This window comes from Neocloeon triangulifer, unplaced genomic scaffold, assembly GCF_031216515.1.
Source record: "Neocloeon triangulifer isolate White Clay Creek 2 clone unplaced genomic scaffold, ASM3121651v1 ptg000017l, whole genome shotgun sequence".
Lineage (NCBI taxonomy): Eukaryota > Metazoa > Arthropoda > Insecta > Ephemeroptera > Baetidae > Neocloeon > Neocloeon triangulifer.
In genome coordinates this window covers 6,306,828-6,320,277 of record NW_026775559.1, presented here as the reverse complement: position 1 = coordinate 6,320,277, position 13,450 = coordinate 6,306,828, and the positions used below count along the sequence as shown (strand labels likewise).

The 13,450-nt window shown below is 36.7% G+C and overlaps 3 protein-coding genes across 3 annotated transcripts; all 3 read right to left on the bottom strand.

The window, feature by feature from the left end:
• Positions 1 to 171: 171 nt before the first annotated feature.
• LOC132203500 (rho GTPase-activating protein 20) lies at positions 172 to 4,353 on the bottom strand. Its single transcript, XM_059631314.1, has 11 exons — positions 4,108 to 4,353; positions 3,786 to 3,936; positions 3,656 to 3,716; positions 3,323 to 3,594; positions 2,997 to 3,198; positions 2,235 to 2,397; positions 1,986 to 2,152; positions 1,141 to 1,200; positions 957 to 1,070; positions 739 to 877; positions 172 to 680 (listed from the first exon to the last, which is right to left on the bottom strand). The coding sequence occupies exons 2-11, from the start codon at positions 3,890 to 3,892 to the stop codon at positions 448 to 450; spliced, it is 1,518 nt and encodes a 505-aa protein (XP_059487297.1). The 5' UTR covers positions 3,893 to 3,936; positions 4,108 to 4,353; the 3' UTR covers positions 172 to 447.
• A 696-nt stretch (positions 4,354 to 5,049) lies between these two features.
• On the bottom strand, positions 5,050 to 6,901 carry LOC132203767 (putative neugrin-like protein DDB_G0288135). The gene is made up of 8 exons (XM_059631774.1): positions 6,718 to 6,901; positions 6,430 to 6,606; positions 6,243 to 6,338; positions 5,976 to 6,186; positions 5,750 to 5,909; positions 5,496 to 5,697; positions 5,328 to 5,443; positions 5,050 to 5,267 (listed from the first exon to the last, which is right to left on the bottom strand). Exons 2-8 carry the CDS (start codon positions 6,593 to 6,595, stop codon positions 5,124 to 5,126), a joined length of 1,095 nt encoding a protein of 364 aa, XP_059487757.1. The 5' UTR covers positions 6,596 to 6,606; positions 6,718 to 6,901; the 3' UTR covers positions 5,050 to 5,123.
• A 203-nt stretch (positions 6,902 to 7,104) lies between these two features.
• On the bottom strand, positions 7,105 to 13,202 carry LOC132203765 (serine/threonine-protein kinase Pak). Its single transcript, XM_059631772.1, has 9 exons — positions 13,084 to 13,202; positions 12,377 to 12,473; positions 11,879 to 12,119; positions 10,781 to 10,940; positions 10,465 to 10,694; positions 10,039 to 10,412; positions 9,797 to 9,983; positions 9,179 to 9,706; positions 7,105 to 9,120 (listed from the first exon to the last, which is right to left on the bottom strand). Exons 2-9 carry the CDS (start codon positions 12,430 to 12,432, stop codon positions 9,037 to 9,039), a joined length of 1,860 nt encoding a protein of 619 aa, XP_059487755.1. The 5' UTR covers positions 12,433 to 12,473; positions 13,084 to 13,202; the 3' UTR covers positions 7,105 to 9,036.
• Positions 13,203 to 13,450: the final 248 nt, after the last annotated feature.

Sequence of the window (13,450 nt, the reverse complement as noted above, 5' to 3'; positions counted from 1 at the left end):
TTCATCTATATACAGCAAGGGTCCAAGGTTGAAAAATGACAGGAAGTCAATCTAAAATCCTTTTGTTGAGTTCAAATGGCCCCATGTACAAATTAAAAGAGATGAAAAGAGAGATTGAAATAAATTACGGCCGGTCAGATTGTTAAATTATGATTTATCAGTCAGTATATTTTATATAGAAGAGACTTCAAGTATCTTTTATTTTTCTTGAGTAATGTATAATAAGTAGCGTGTATATAATATCCGAGTAATATCAGACATAAAAATATTTACATATTAAATTGTGACACAGTGATAAAAAACACAAAACATTTTAACTTGCAAAGTTAATACAATATGAAATATATAATAATTATAATAATAATGCATTTTTATGGTAATGAATATCAGTAGCATAATAAAATCCCTGCTGGCAGTATACAATACATGTTATAACATAGGCCCAAATCAAATTCTAGGCTTGTACGTAATGTGCATGTTTCCCTCGTCATGGTCTTCGGAGAGGCTTCTACTACTTTGATGTTCGTGCTGCTGGTCCTCAGTTATTGACTGCTGTTTTTTGCCGTTTTCTTTGTTTTTTCTTGCAGATCCGCGGCGGACTCGCTCCTTGTCCCTGCTGGATGTGCGTCGCAACAGAGTTTTCACAGACTCTGCGCTCACGCTCAGTCCAGATGTCAAAACTATGTAAATAAATAGTTAAGCAAAGTCAATAATAATATTTCTTTAAGGGAAACTTACCAATATTATCCGACGACGATCTATCTGATCCGACTTTGAGTATTCTGGAAGATGCACTTTCTTTCAGCAATTCTTGCTGTGCGGGTGATAAAAACCACTCAGACCTGGTTCTCATTCTTGCGGCTTGTCTTTCATGAACCTAATATTTTTAAACAAGGAGTAAATATTTATTTTGGTAGATAGGACTAAAAAAGGGAAGAAATAAATTTGGATCTTACTTGTGGCAGGAAAGAAAGAGATTTTGTGCTTTCAGCATATCTGTTGATTGCTCTCAGTTCTTCTAAAGTTAGGTGGTGACTCGTGGTGCTACTTGTGGACGAACGACTCGAGCTCTGCAATTTTGAGTGGTGTCAGGACAGGTTGAAGACAGTGCCTACATACACTAAGGGGAAATCTACTTACTTCTTCAATGACTACTACAACAGCTCCTGTGTCCTCATCAGCGTTTCTATTTACACTTTTCTAAAATTTTCATTCCCAAGCATATTAAAAAGCCAACAACTAAACAAATCTCATAAAATCAAATAGAAATCGGCAAATAAAATCCAACAAATCAGGAACTTCTAAATTACGTGCTCAGGAATAAGGGCAAATTTGCTTCATTGAAGATTATTATGGAGGACTGTGACACAAATTACAACGGAAAAGCACCTTCAGAAACTTAGTAACAATAGCGTGGAGTCCATATTTTTTCTTAAGACTCGCAATAGTATCAGATTTGTGTTGTTTAGTGTTGGAACAAATGCTTCTTTGAAGAGACCACAGAGCGACAAATTTGAGGTGGAAATTTCCGTTACCGGGTATTGTCGTATTTACACCAAATTAGTTGAGTAGTGTTTTAGTAAAACAGTAAAATAAGAAAGGCGCATAAAATTAGAAAATAGTAGATTTATATTTTAATACAAAAATATCATGAGGAACGTAAAACTTATAATATAATACAACAAATTGTTTGTGTGAGAATACAAAAAATAGTTGTGTTCTTGTTCATCTTATTATTAATCAAATTAATATTAATCTGTAATTTTTGTAAGGAAATGCCATATTAAAATGCAATAAAAAACCAAATAATTTAACAACGCGAGGCCCATCAATCAAGCACTGTGACATGCCATGCAAGTGCTGCCTGAATCACTTTCTTTCCGCTTTTCTTGCGAGATAATTAATATTAAAAATTAATTGACAGTGAGAGGTGGCGGAGGAGTGTAAAGGAAGAAACGGGTGGTTTCAAGATCAGCCAGCGTTACCTTGAACAGACCGTTTTCCTCAAGACTAATGGACAAACGAGTGTATGACTGCAAAAGGTTGTTTTCAGGGATGATACCCAGTGACGACACGGATGGCCCCAACGATGAGGCTTCTGGAATGTGTATCAAGGCGGGGGTTGACTGACTTTCCTCTTGCTGAGAAATGGCTGCAACAATTTATTTGAACCATCAATGTAAATCAAAGTTCAAGCGACGTACATATCCAGATAATAGAACTATGAAACTTACGGGAAACCATAGTATTTGGTGGGTAACGGAAGCTGAAGATCCAATCCTCCTCAACCTTTAAAATGCGTCCTGTGATACGGGCGTAAAACTCATAGTTCTGACGACCGAAGAGGTTGCTTGCGCCAAAGTTGTCGATCAAAAACTTCATGATCCTAGTTGCAACCTGCAATGCACAAAGTTGAAACATTCAAGAAATTTTTGCATTGCTTCAAGTGGATGCACACAAAGTTGTGCTAAAGAGCTAAATGTGGGTGACAAGAGGTGGGATGAAGATTGATGGAGTCTTTTTTGACCATTTGATACTGACGACTGATTTTTGTATGTGCCGTTTTTAAGAAAACCAACCTTAGGGGTGACAAACATGCAGTGGCATTTGAGAGCTTCAAGAAACAGACTTAGTGGGGTCTTTTAAATTTTTTTCTGTCCAATTGCACAAATGTCTCATTATTCTTGGTAAAGCTCTCTGGAAGAAGTAAGCGGTAGAGAAACACAGTTTTCGCCAAACCACTTGAATAAACATAAAGATATTTGCAGATGCACCAGTGTTGATTGAGTGATTTGGCTTTGCACAAAATATATTCAAGGTCTCAGGGATGATTTTACTGTTACTTACATTAACTTCCGCCTGAGAGCAAAAGAACACCATTTTAGTAAAAATAAACATATCTAGCATTTATTTTGTTCAGATGCTTTTTAAATATGTTTCGAGGTTTATAATTTGCAGTTAAGATATCTAAAAGAATCAAAGACAACACAACTTGCCTTGTATCTCAACACATCTTCCATCCTGGCTTGTTTTCCATCAGAAACACAGCTTTGGAAGAAGCTTGGAGCTACAGAAACACCAAGTGCCTCCGAGCTCATGCCTGTGTTTGCTCGGTTGGCCTGTGTAGCGATGACTCGGAATGTTCCAAACAGTAAAACTAGAAGCCTCTGTGTTTGCTCAGGCAAAGAAGTTATCAGTCTGCAAACAAGCAATTACAATTTTAATTGTCAATAAACAATCACACAAATAATATTGACGTTGCTACACAAACATGTAAAGAATTACACTATATTTGTTTAATATGTAAAAAGCAAGTACTCACTGGTGGATTTTTTCTCGTTGAGCATCTTTATCTTTCATTTCAATGATATCAAATAAGCATCTTTCTCCGTCCGCTCCAAAAATACCACCAGGTAGTTTTCGAAGGAACTTCTTCAACACTGAGGCAATGGTGTATACAGAGAAGTTGTCCATGTTGACAAGGCGGCCGTTTTGCAAAAAGTGGATCAACTTTTTCATGTTGCCTTGGTGCCCTGGCGCTCGAAAAACGTCCTTCTTGAACGGCGCCTCTTTGTTCAATTTCAAAATTAGAACCTAGAGACAAATTAGACACAAATTGAGATAAAAAGTAATCATACAGAGCAAGTTTTCTCACCAATAGTGGCCCAGGAATGTCATTTTTGCACACCTCTTCAAGAGGCACTCCAAACTTAACTCTGGAAATTAACAAGCAGGCGCGACATAAATATGAGGTCAACCCTGGATCGTTCCACTTTTGAACATACTTCTCTAATCTTCTAGGGTAGGGAACGGTAGATGGGTGGCCACAGGAAGTGACAACATTGCCGAAAGTGGCCGCCCTTTGATGCATCCTTTCAGTCCAAGTGGTCATAGCGCCCGTTGAGGCTGCAGACGCTGCAGTCGAAAACGACGCACCTGAAACAGAGCGTGACCCGTATGCCGTTAATGAGCGTCGCCCCAAATTGGTTGCCGAAAATTGGTCACACGAGACTGCCACACAAAAAATCAGGACATCTGGCAGGATAAATATCTGCGCCTTGAGGTTCTGATTGCGAAAGATTCGTACATAAATTGGAGAGCACAAACCTCACAACAACATCCTGCTCCGATGGGTACCCTTCGTCGACTCACGGTCGCGCCAGACGCCACCAAAAGTTCACGCCCATCACTGCGTCGTCTTAAAATTTGACCGTACCAACTTAGAAAAATCTCAACACGCCGAAATCATTCAGGAAAGTGGATGAAAATTGCCCAATTCGGCCGAGAAACTGACACACCAGGGAGTGACCTCGCTCCACCCCCACTTCCAAAATTATTTTCCTCCAGTGCTGTAGTGCCAACCTACCGGAACGCTGGACGGACTCTTCAGCACACAATCAGCAGAGCTGCCAACAGTACCAATATTAGCGCGCAAGCATTTTCGTGACAGAAAAATTTCTGCTCTGAAATTAACGGAAATTAATATAGTTGTTAGTTTTAGTTGTTATCGCCCGAATAATATATTTTACAAATAATCTAGATAATTATATTTTTTTAGCTAAAATACTTGGCCGTACCGTACAAAATATGCAAAATACATACGTGTTTGCATCTGTGCAGCAGTTTAAAGTAAATGTAAAGTTTTCTGGAGAAACAAATTTTGTTAAATAAAATACAAAACTGTAAAAATGCAAAGAGTAAAATACTTATGTTTTAATAATTTTTATTAAAAGGTAATAAATTAATTATAAAAATTAATTAATGTTTTATTCATCCTAGCTCCTATTTTTTTATAGTTATTTATCCAATTTTTTTTAAAAAGAAAATTAAATGTGAATGAATGACTCTATGATAGGCCAATCCTGCGTCAATTGAATTTTACCTAGATTTTAACTATGAAACCCACACTTATATGCTTAGTGCATATATTGTTTAAAAACAACAATTTATTTTTATTAAATGTGAAATCCTTCTTCTTACATTTAAATACTTTATTTTTCTAATAAACTTGTTTGGAGTTCAAAAATAAAATTTTTATCAAAATATGTTTTATGCTTCCATCAATTCAATTTATTCTGAAGCAAGACATTTCAAACAATAAACAGAAATAATTATTCATTCTGTTAGCTATTAGCTTGATCCATTCCTGGCACGCGATACAAAAAAGTCCCATCTGAGTGATAATAGCAATCTTTCACCCTGTAAGTTGCTCCTTCTTTGAATTTGTGTTTAGGGATCACGATTGTTTCCTCGTAAGAATGCACTTCCTGATATACAAATTATCCATATTATGTGAAAATTTAGTTGCATTTAATAATAAAATTTACTTCATCTGTTTTTGGCATATTTGTTAAACTCTGTCCCAATCCATCTCTGTGGATTTGCAACACTTTGCGTGGTTTTTCTTCCTGCTGTGGCTTTTCCCATGAAAGAGGTGCTTTGACTAGAAAAAAGCTTCAAATTTATAGCAGGTTGATATTTAAAATTCATCTTACGGTCTTGATTCACAGCTTCCTGTTCTTCAAACATTTCATTCAATTTGATTCTGTCTTGAGGAGCTATAAAGCTCATCAAATGAGCTCGCAAGAATTTGTCAGCAACAGCAATCTTTCCCTCTCTAAAGGAATTCCAGTTTTTCTCGGCTACCTCATCGTGAAGATTTATGCTTCTAGGAGTCCATTTATTTTTCAATAATTGCTGTGGGAAAACATATATAATATATGAATAAACATTTTTAAAAATAGCAAACTTTTAAAGAAGCTGTAGAGATTGGGTAGTTGGAAGCTAATTTTTCTAGATTCCATTCTTCAGGGTTTTCATTGTGAAGACTTCGGATTTTTTCTTTTGTTTCCCACTTGAGAAAATTTGGAGTCCTTTGCGTTTCCTTGAACTTTCTAATATTTTCAAGCCTGAAATAATGCATTGCACATTTTAAGTCAAATAGGAAAATAATTTCAGCAAAATGAATAAATCACCAACGCATGTAAGAAACTTGTCTAGGGTCATGAATGTCACAATCTCCCTCGTATCCTCCATCAAAATCGTCATCTTCATCTCTTTGCCTAGAGTAATTTTGGCGCTTAGAATATTTTCTGTCATCCTCAAAGAAATTGTTTTCTTTATTCATCCTATCATGTTTTTGCGCAAAATCTTCGTGCTTCAAATATTGATCTCTTTTAAAGTTTCCTAAAACAAAATATTTTCACATACCCGTAAAAATATAGCAAAAAATTGTAAGGAACCTTTAAATTTATTAAATTTTCTATCGTTCCGTTCCTGCGAATCAAACTCTACTGCTGCTGGTATTTCTAGCGTTTCTGGTCTCCGTTTGAAATTACCTAGGGAAATTAATTGTGTAATAAGTAATTATATAAATATTTTTTTTAATTTTAATGCTACAACTGCCAAATTATTGCTTCATTTGAATACCTTTATATATGATTTTATTTTCCAAATCACTTTGTTTTTCTGGAAGCTTTTTATCATCATCATCGGCGTATTTTCTTGCAGCATTGGCGTGACTTTGAGTAAATCGTGAGCACCTGTTTAAATAATGCGCTTGGAAAATACGAGCTGTACAAATTATCCTCAGCATCTTGAATATCTCTGGAAACGATCGACAAAAATATAAATAATATGATATGATTTCTGATAATACATAAAAAGAATTAAGACACTTTCCAGGAATTAAAAAAGGTATGTACATATTATACATACATGTGATGTAATATCTGCAGAGGACAGAGAAACGAAGCAAGAAGTTTTGAACAGTATGGTAGTAAATTTTTATAAGTAATTGGATCAAATTGGCTGTTCGACTGGAGTAAATGCACAGAGCACAGAGATAGGCGAGGTAGCGTTCTATAAAACAACAACACAACCACACAACCACAAGGGGCAAGGGGGCGGGGCGTAACATAAGTCAACCAGTTGAACCAAGATGAGGCGCGGCAAATCGAAGATGTTTCCCTAACAATTTAATTTATTAAATTTTGAATTTACGTGTAATTAATAAAGAACGCAATTAAAAAAACTTCTTTAAGTCTTGTTTTAATTTTGATATTCATGAAATTAATTTTTTTATTAGTAAGGCAACTTTAGGTATACGGCTTTTATAAAACATTATTTTATTAGCTATCTCACAATGTTACATTTTTAATAAAAAACTTTATCTTTCTCAGCATCGTCATATTTTTTATGTTCTCTTATGTCCATGCACTCAGGGTGCATAAAATTGCACCACTTCACTCCACCATAACATAGTAGTCATTAATTGATGTACATTTTTGCATTTTTATTATAGATACATCTGCATTTTATATGTTTCTAGTAGATTTTCATACTGAATACCTCTTTTTGTCAGCATAAATATAATTATATTTCCACAACAAAAAGCCAAAATGTTTTTATTATCCAGTTTTAAAACATAAAGGCCAAAACGCAGCTGTCAAATTAGTTGCACAACATTCATGAAGTTATTCTAAATTGACTAGGGGTGTCAAAAATATTGATGCACACAAATACTCGTCGAGCACTGGATTGTAATCGAAGTATAACTGCTGCCAAGTGCACAAATTATTTACTTTTGATATTATTGATTGTGATAGAACATCAATGTTACGCAAAAATAATAACAAAGTCTTCAGGTTAAAATGTAGCTAATACAAATTCTATGCATGAGGCACGCGCTATATGGGAAAATATTAAGACTTGACACAAATTAGAAAAAGTTGAAGACTTTGAATTGAGACAAAACCCTACTAATAATATTGAATTAATTTTGGAAAAGTAAATTTTTACAAAAGAATTAATTTGAAGAGGAAGAAGAGAGTATTATTATAATTAAAGAAGAAAGACCAATCATAAAAATAATAGATGATACACAACATATAATATTAAAAAAAGTTATTTACACAAATTAAAGCTTGAACCAAAGCAATTTGAAAATATCAATCAGACTTGTCTGAAAATGTTTTTCAAATAATCATACTATCTACAATACAAAAATAATAACCCGACCTTTCTGGCCAATTGATTCTGGGGAAATTAACTAAGCTAACCCAATCAGTTGCGGCTCAGATAATGAACTGCCAAAGTTTCCAGCCTATCTCACTAAAGAGGCTACTTCAGATGCACTTTTGGGTCTATAGTCTTTTTTCGATTTGAATGCAGTTAAAACACTGCCTTTTAAAAAATCGGGAATCACAGCATTGCTTCGGAGATAATGCTCTCTGCCAAAGTGGAAACTACTACCGCATTTGAGGAAACTTTGGCAGCTCGATTTCTGAATTTAAAACTCCCAACTACAAAATGATTTAAGCTCAGGCACCAGCCCTAGTTTTTGCCCTCGTCTATTTATATAGTGATAACAAGAATATGTATGTGTATTGTTAGTCATAATTCTCTTGTCCTGAAAGTATGTTAAGGAAAGTAACCTGATAGCAATTGACAACGCCATTTAATTCAAATATATATGCATCTAGAGCTTTATAACACTCTTGTCAATGCGTAAGTTTTCTCTTAAGAGATTTAGCAATATAATGAACAAACCAAAGCAGGACTTTTGAGAATCAACTTGATTATTGATAATAATTCAGTTAGCATTTTGATACTCGCAATTATTCTTCAAAAGTAACTACGGCATTTTACTTTGTGTGTACTTGTTGAGGTTTTCATTATGCTGAGTAGAACAAAATCTAATCATGACTAACAAATCATTGGATGGTTTGGGAGATTTCTGTTTGTGGTCCACCTATCAAAATCATACAGTATACTGCAGTATTGCTTGAATCTACCGAGAGTTATTTTTGAAAAAATTTGCAGCTCTCGGCCTTTTGCAAACTAATAAAGTAGTGGCACTAATTTAAAATAATCACGACTTTCACAGATTTGAGCTGATCAAAACCAAATGTTGACAAAGCTACTCTAAAAATGTACTTGCCACCAGTCACGGTCTCACATTTAATTATTCACTAATTTGATGCTGCTTGATTTCAACACCTTGTCCATTGTCATTAAACTAACCGACAGACACCTTCAGTGATTCTTGGCAGCATCCTTTGCAGCCATTATTAGTGGTGTTAGACTCGCAAGTGGCCTAGCCAGCTTCAGGAATGGATGCTTAAATTAAAAATCCAAAAATTAAGTTGTTCCACAATGGGATTTTGTAGTAACATACCTTGAGCAATTCAGATGCAGACGATCGTTGCTCAACCTCCACTTCGAGGCACTGATCGAGGAAGTCCTGGAAAACGGCTGACAATTTGTCCTTGTCTTTGATGTCAGGCTTGCCATTGGTGGCGATGAGGTAGAGGGCTCGAAGAGGATTTTCATTGAGGTATGGCGGTTCTCCCTCTATCATTTCTATTGCCATAATGCCAAGTGACCAAACATCTACCTTTGGCCCATACTGCTTCCTCGTGACCACTTCAGGCGCCATCCAGTACGGAGTGCCAACCATGGTCGTTCTTTTATTCTGCTCAGGTGATATTTGTGCGCAAAAGCCAAAGTCCGTCAACTTGACCGAGCCATCCATGCCTAGCAGAATGTTGTCAGACTTGATGTCTCGATGGATGACTTGATTAGAATGCAGGAATTCAAGTGCCTGCAGCACTTCCCGACACACACTAGCAATTTGCCCTTCATCCATACAAGTTTCAGTGACCACATCAGTCAAGGATCCACCGGGTAGGTATTCCATCACCACCTGTTGAATGGAAATAATAAGTTTGATTTAAATTCTATGCTGGGCGAGAGAATAGTAATGTTGAAAATTTTATGGTAAATTACAGCTTACCCATAATTCTTCTCCTACTAAGTAGCTATCTAGGTAGTTGACTACATTGGGGTGTTTATTCTCTCGCATCACAAGAATTTCATTAATTATAAGTTCCTTCTTGGGCTGCTGTGACAGATTCATTTGTTTGATTGCTACTTCCATGCCAGTGCATGTTTCTATTGCAGTGTAAACAGTACCGGACGCACTAAAATTAATCAATCAAAATTTGTTTATCATTGCAGGATTTGATAAAAGCTTACCCTTGGCCAATTTTTTCCATTTTTGTGTATTTTCTATTTGGATCGCCTACACTGACAATAGTTCGTAGCCGTTCCAATATTTCCTCGTCAGACATTTTCTTTTTTCTAGGTTTATCTCTTTCTAAAGCTGTGACCAAGCCACCACCAGCAGGGCTCGTTGGCATCTGGGTGGTCGCTGATGGAGGCGTAGGCGAGGTTGTGGCAGCTCCAAGGTGAGATGACGAGGATGACGAAGAAGAGAGCATTGGAGTGGCATTTTTGTTCTTGTCCAACATCATGGCAGATCCATTTGTGTGCTGGTGCAGCACATGGTGAGGGGACGTTGGGTGATTCGAGTTGTGTCTGGGACTCTCGTCTTCTAGTGGTTTGGTGTACTAAAAACCGAGGACAAATTAGTACTTTCAATGGTTCAGAGCATTCACTTACAATTGATTTAGTTCTCTCAGGGCGGGTCGCAATTGGAGGTGGAGGAGGCGAGGCTTCGTCTTCCTCATTGTCTTCACCTCCAGTGTGCTCTGTGTCTGGAGTGGTGGAAGGACTGCAGGACGAAGGGTGGCTGGAGCCGGTAGGGGTGTGACTGGAGCCAGAGGCAGCACTAGTTTGACTAGGGCCTCGGATAGGGGTGGCTACCAAAGGTGGTGGGGGTGGTTCAACCACTAGAATCACAAATCAATGTTATAGCAACAAATTTAGTCTAAAATAGAAATTTATTTTTTATTATATAAATTCAAGATTACCCTACCTGTGATTTTGGCAGTGGTCATGTATTTTGAGGGTTTGTGCTCTTTTGAGGAATTGTCATAGTAGTTGAGCACGTCAAGAACCGCCTGCGGATTTTTCTTCTGCTCCTGCTTGCTGATGTTAGAAGCCATGAGAAGGCGCGCCCACGCTTCAGGCATTCCCTAAAATAAATCAGAAATAGTCAGACGCGCGCCTCACTTGCCGGTGGATAGACAACAAAATAAAATTGACGTAAAATATAATTGTGTAGTTTCATAAGGTTATTTAGTGTAAATTGTAGTTGACATACTATTTTGTTGGTCAGACATAAATATAGCTTTTCTTTAATGGTGCTCTACAAATAGGAAATAAATTACATTTTAGTAAAGAGCGATACATGTTGAATCATTGATGTTTATGAGATGTCGAGATGCAAATTATGAGCTCAAAATGTGTGACCAATATATATGGGGAATTTAAATTCAAGACACCAATTGCTAGGTAACATTTGTCATCTTAAGCAGTGCCAAAAATGAAGCTATGCTGTCTGGTTGAATTAAAGAACGTAAACAAAAAATAATTTTGCAACTCAATATTAGGGTCATGAGTGAACAATGGGAATGAAATTCATGCTCAAACCATTACAGGAATACTTACTTTTAGCGGCAGCTTGAAATGAGAAAACAAACCATAAGTCAGAAAAAATATATACTAGGTAGTAGCAAATAAAATGCTATGCCAACCAATAATTCTTTTAAAAAGCAAGGGCACAAAAAACTTCAATTAATAACTGTTTTGGCGATTAATCATCAAAAAAGTTCATGCCACAGAATAATTTATCCCGAAGTATAAAGGCAAGCTACATTGTTACAGAATTTTGCGGAATGGGAGATATATTATTTTCAAAATTTATTCTGATTGAATGCCAAATTAAATTTTCCGACAAATTGTGTTCAAATTATTCACATTATGGAATTTAAAAGTTATTTATTGAATTTCTAACATCATGCATTTGTGCTGGCAACACCAAAGGCACACACTAAACCCATGTTTGCGTTTCTGTAATAAGTTACGGGCCAATCGATGTGTGTTAAAACACACACGTTTTTGGTCAACTTACTGTGAACTCTCCTGTGATAGCGTCAAAGCCCACATGGACCGTGTGCTCAAAATTCGTCGGGTAGGAGATGTTAGGTTTGTCGGGGGCATCACTTGCCCCGAAGCTGCTGCCCACACCAGGTGCCTTCTGCTTTTTGGCCTTAGCTGCCTTCAGAGCGCGCTGCTTCTTCTTCTCGTCTGCAGCGTCCGGCTCTTTAGGCAGCGGCCTCATGTCCACTGGCAAGGTTGGCGCCATGTCGCCCCTAAAACCACACAATATTTAAATATTAATCAAATTATTAATTTATTTAATTTTCAGCTCTTAAGCACAAAATTTGTCAGATAATTTTTCTCAGGAATGTTTCATTGAATGGAATTATGTTTAATATTTTTAGTTATTTGTATCATTTCAACACAGCAATGTAAAATTAAACCAAACAGTCATACTTGACTTTAGCAACTCTATTAAATTAGAAATCAACAATTTGTGCAAATATCAACATAACGATACATTACATACCTATTGCTTGTGAGTCGCACAGGAGGTGCTGGTGGTTTGTCGTCGTCGTCAGACATGGTGTTGTCTTTATAGTTTCTCCGAATCAACTATGCCAAATCTGGAAGCACCGAAGGAAAAATTTATCTTTTTCGTTAGTTATGAATAACAAAAATTAAATTCTTGTGTATTTTGACAAAACTGCTTCCATGTATAAGCACAAAGTCTTGCTGATGATGATGAATTTAGCTAATGAGATAAAATAATATGTTAGGAAAGCACTCGGGTGTGGAGAAAAAATGCAGTGAATCATCAACGACGAGCAAAGGTGTTATCTGATATTCCTTGGGCTCACTGATCCTCCTCGCTTTGAACGCGGCTACTTCAAGTAAATCTTTTTTTCAAGGTTAATGCGGCAAGAGTGCAAGGTGTTTTTCGCTCGTCCCAGAAGTCCTCCCCGTGCCAATCTCCCAGTTGTCGAGCGACTTAATTTAATTTACCAGAGAATTGCGATTAAATTACAGCCAAAGAATGCTAGCGCAGAAGTTAATTCCAATTACACGGCGTTAAAAATAAATTTGACAGAAAAAATTTGTGTCACCCTGGCGTACAAAAACACATGGTGTAGGGAAGCTTTTCGTATTCAAATTCGCACCCCCGGCCACAAGGAGTTGGTGCGGTACGGAGAGGGCACATTGCAAAGTGCAAATTTGCAAAAACTTGTTCTTTACCTGCAGCAGGAACCGTGGAAAACATGATCTTAATCGACAAACTAATGGCAAATTAATCGAGCGGCCATCATGGACATGGATGTGACGTCACCCGTGTCCGTGACGTCATGAGCGCCCTGGTCCCACCTTCCTCGCATCAGAGACATCTACATGCGGCATGAAAAATCAAAATACACGATCAAAAACCGGGTTTTAAAATATTTTTTTTAATTCTATTTTTTATGATTGCTAAACATATTTGAGCATTACTCTATTTATAAAAAATCGTAATGATGTAAGCTACTTTATAAATTAAATTTATAGAGTGTTCCTAAATTTTTTAGAGTTTGAACAAAAAATATTCTACCCGCGGTTATTTTTTACTGTC

Excerpts from the sequence above, each read along its gene's own strand:
- LOC132203500 (XM_059631314.1), bottom strand. The coding sequence starts at position 3,892 with ATGACCACTTGGACTGAAAGGATGCATCAAAGGGCGGCCACTTTCGGC. Across the intron at positions 3,595-3,655 it reads ACATTCCTGGGCCACTATTG|GTTCTAATTTTGAAATTGAA; the intron begins GTGAGAAAACTT and ends ATTTGTCTCTAG. Across the intron at positions 878-956 it reads CTCTTTCTTTCCTGCCACAA|GTTCATGAAAGACAAGCCGC; the intron begins GTAAGATCCAAA and ends TAAAAATATTAG.
- LOC132203767 (XM_059631774.1), bottom strand. The coding sequence starts at position 6,595 with ATGCTGAGGATAATTTGTACAGCTCGTATTTTCCAAGCGCATTATTTA. Across the intron at positions 5,698-5,749 it reads TCTCTACAGCTTCTTTAAAA|CAATTATTGAAAAATAAATG; the intron begins GTTTGCTATTTT and ends GTTTTCCCACAG. Across the intron at positions 5,268-5,327 it reads ATATGCCAAAAACAGATGAA|GAAGTGCATTCTTACGAGGA; the intron begins GTAAATTTTATT and ends TTTGTATATCAG.
- LOC132203765 (XM_059631772.1), bottom strand. The coding sequence starts at position 12,432 with ATGTCTGACGACGACGACAAACCACCAGCACCTCCTGTGCGACTCACA. Across the intron at positions 10,941-11,878 it reads CTATCACAGGAGAGTTCACA|GGAATGCCTGAAGCGTGGGC; the intron begins GTAAGTTGACCA and ends GATTTATTTTAG. Across the intron at positions 10,695-10,780 it reads GACCACTGCCAAAATCACAG|TGGTTGAACCACCCCCACCA; the intron begins GTAGGGTAATCT and ends TTGTGATTCTAG.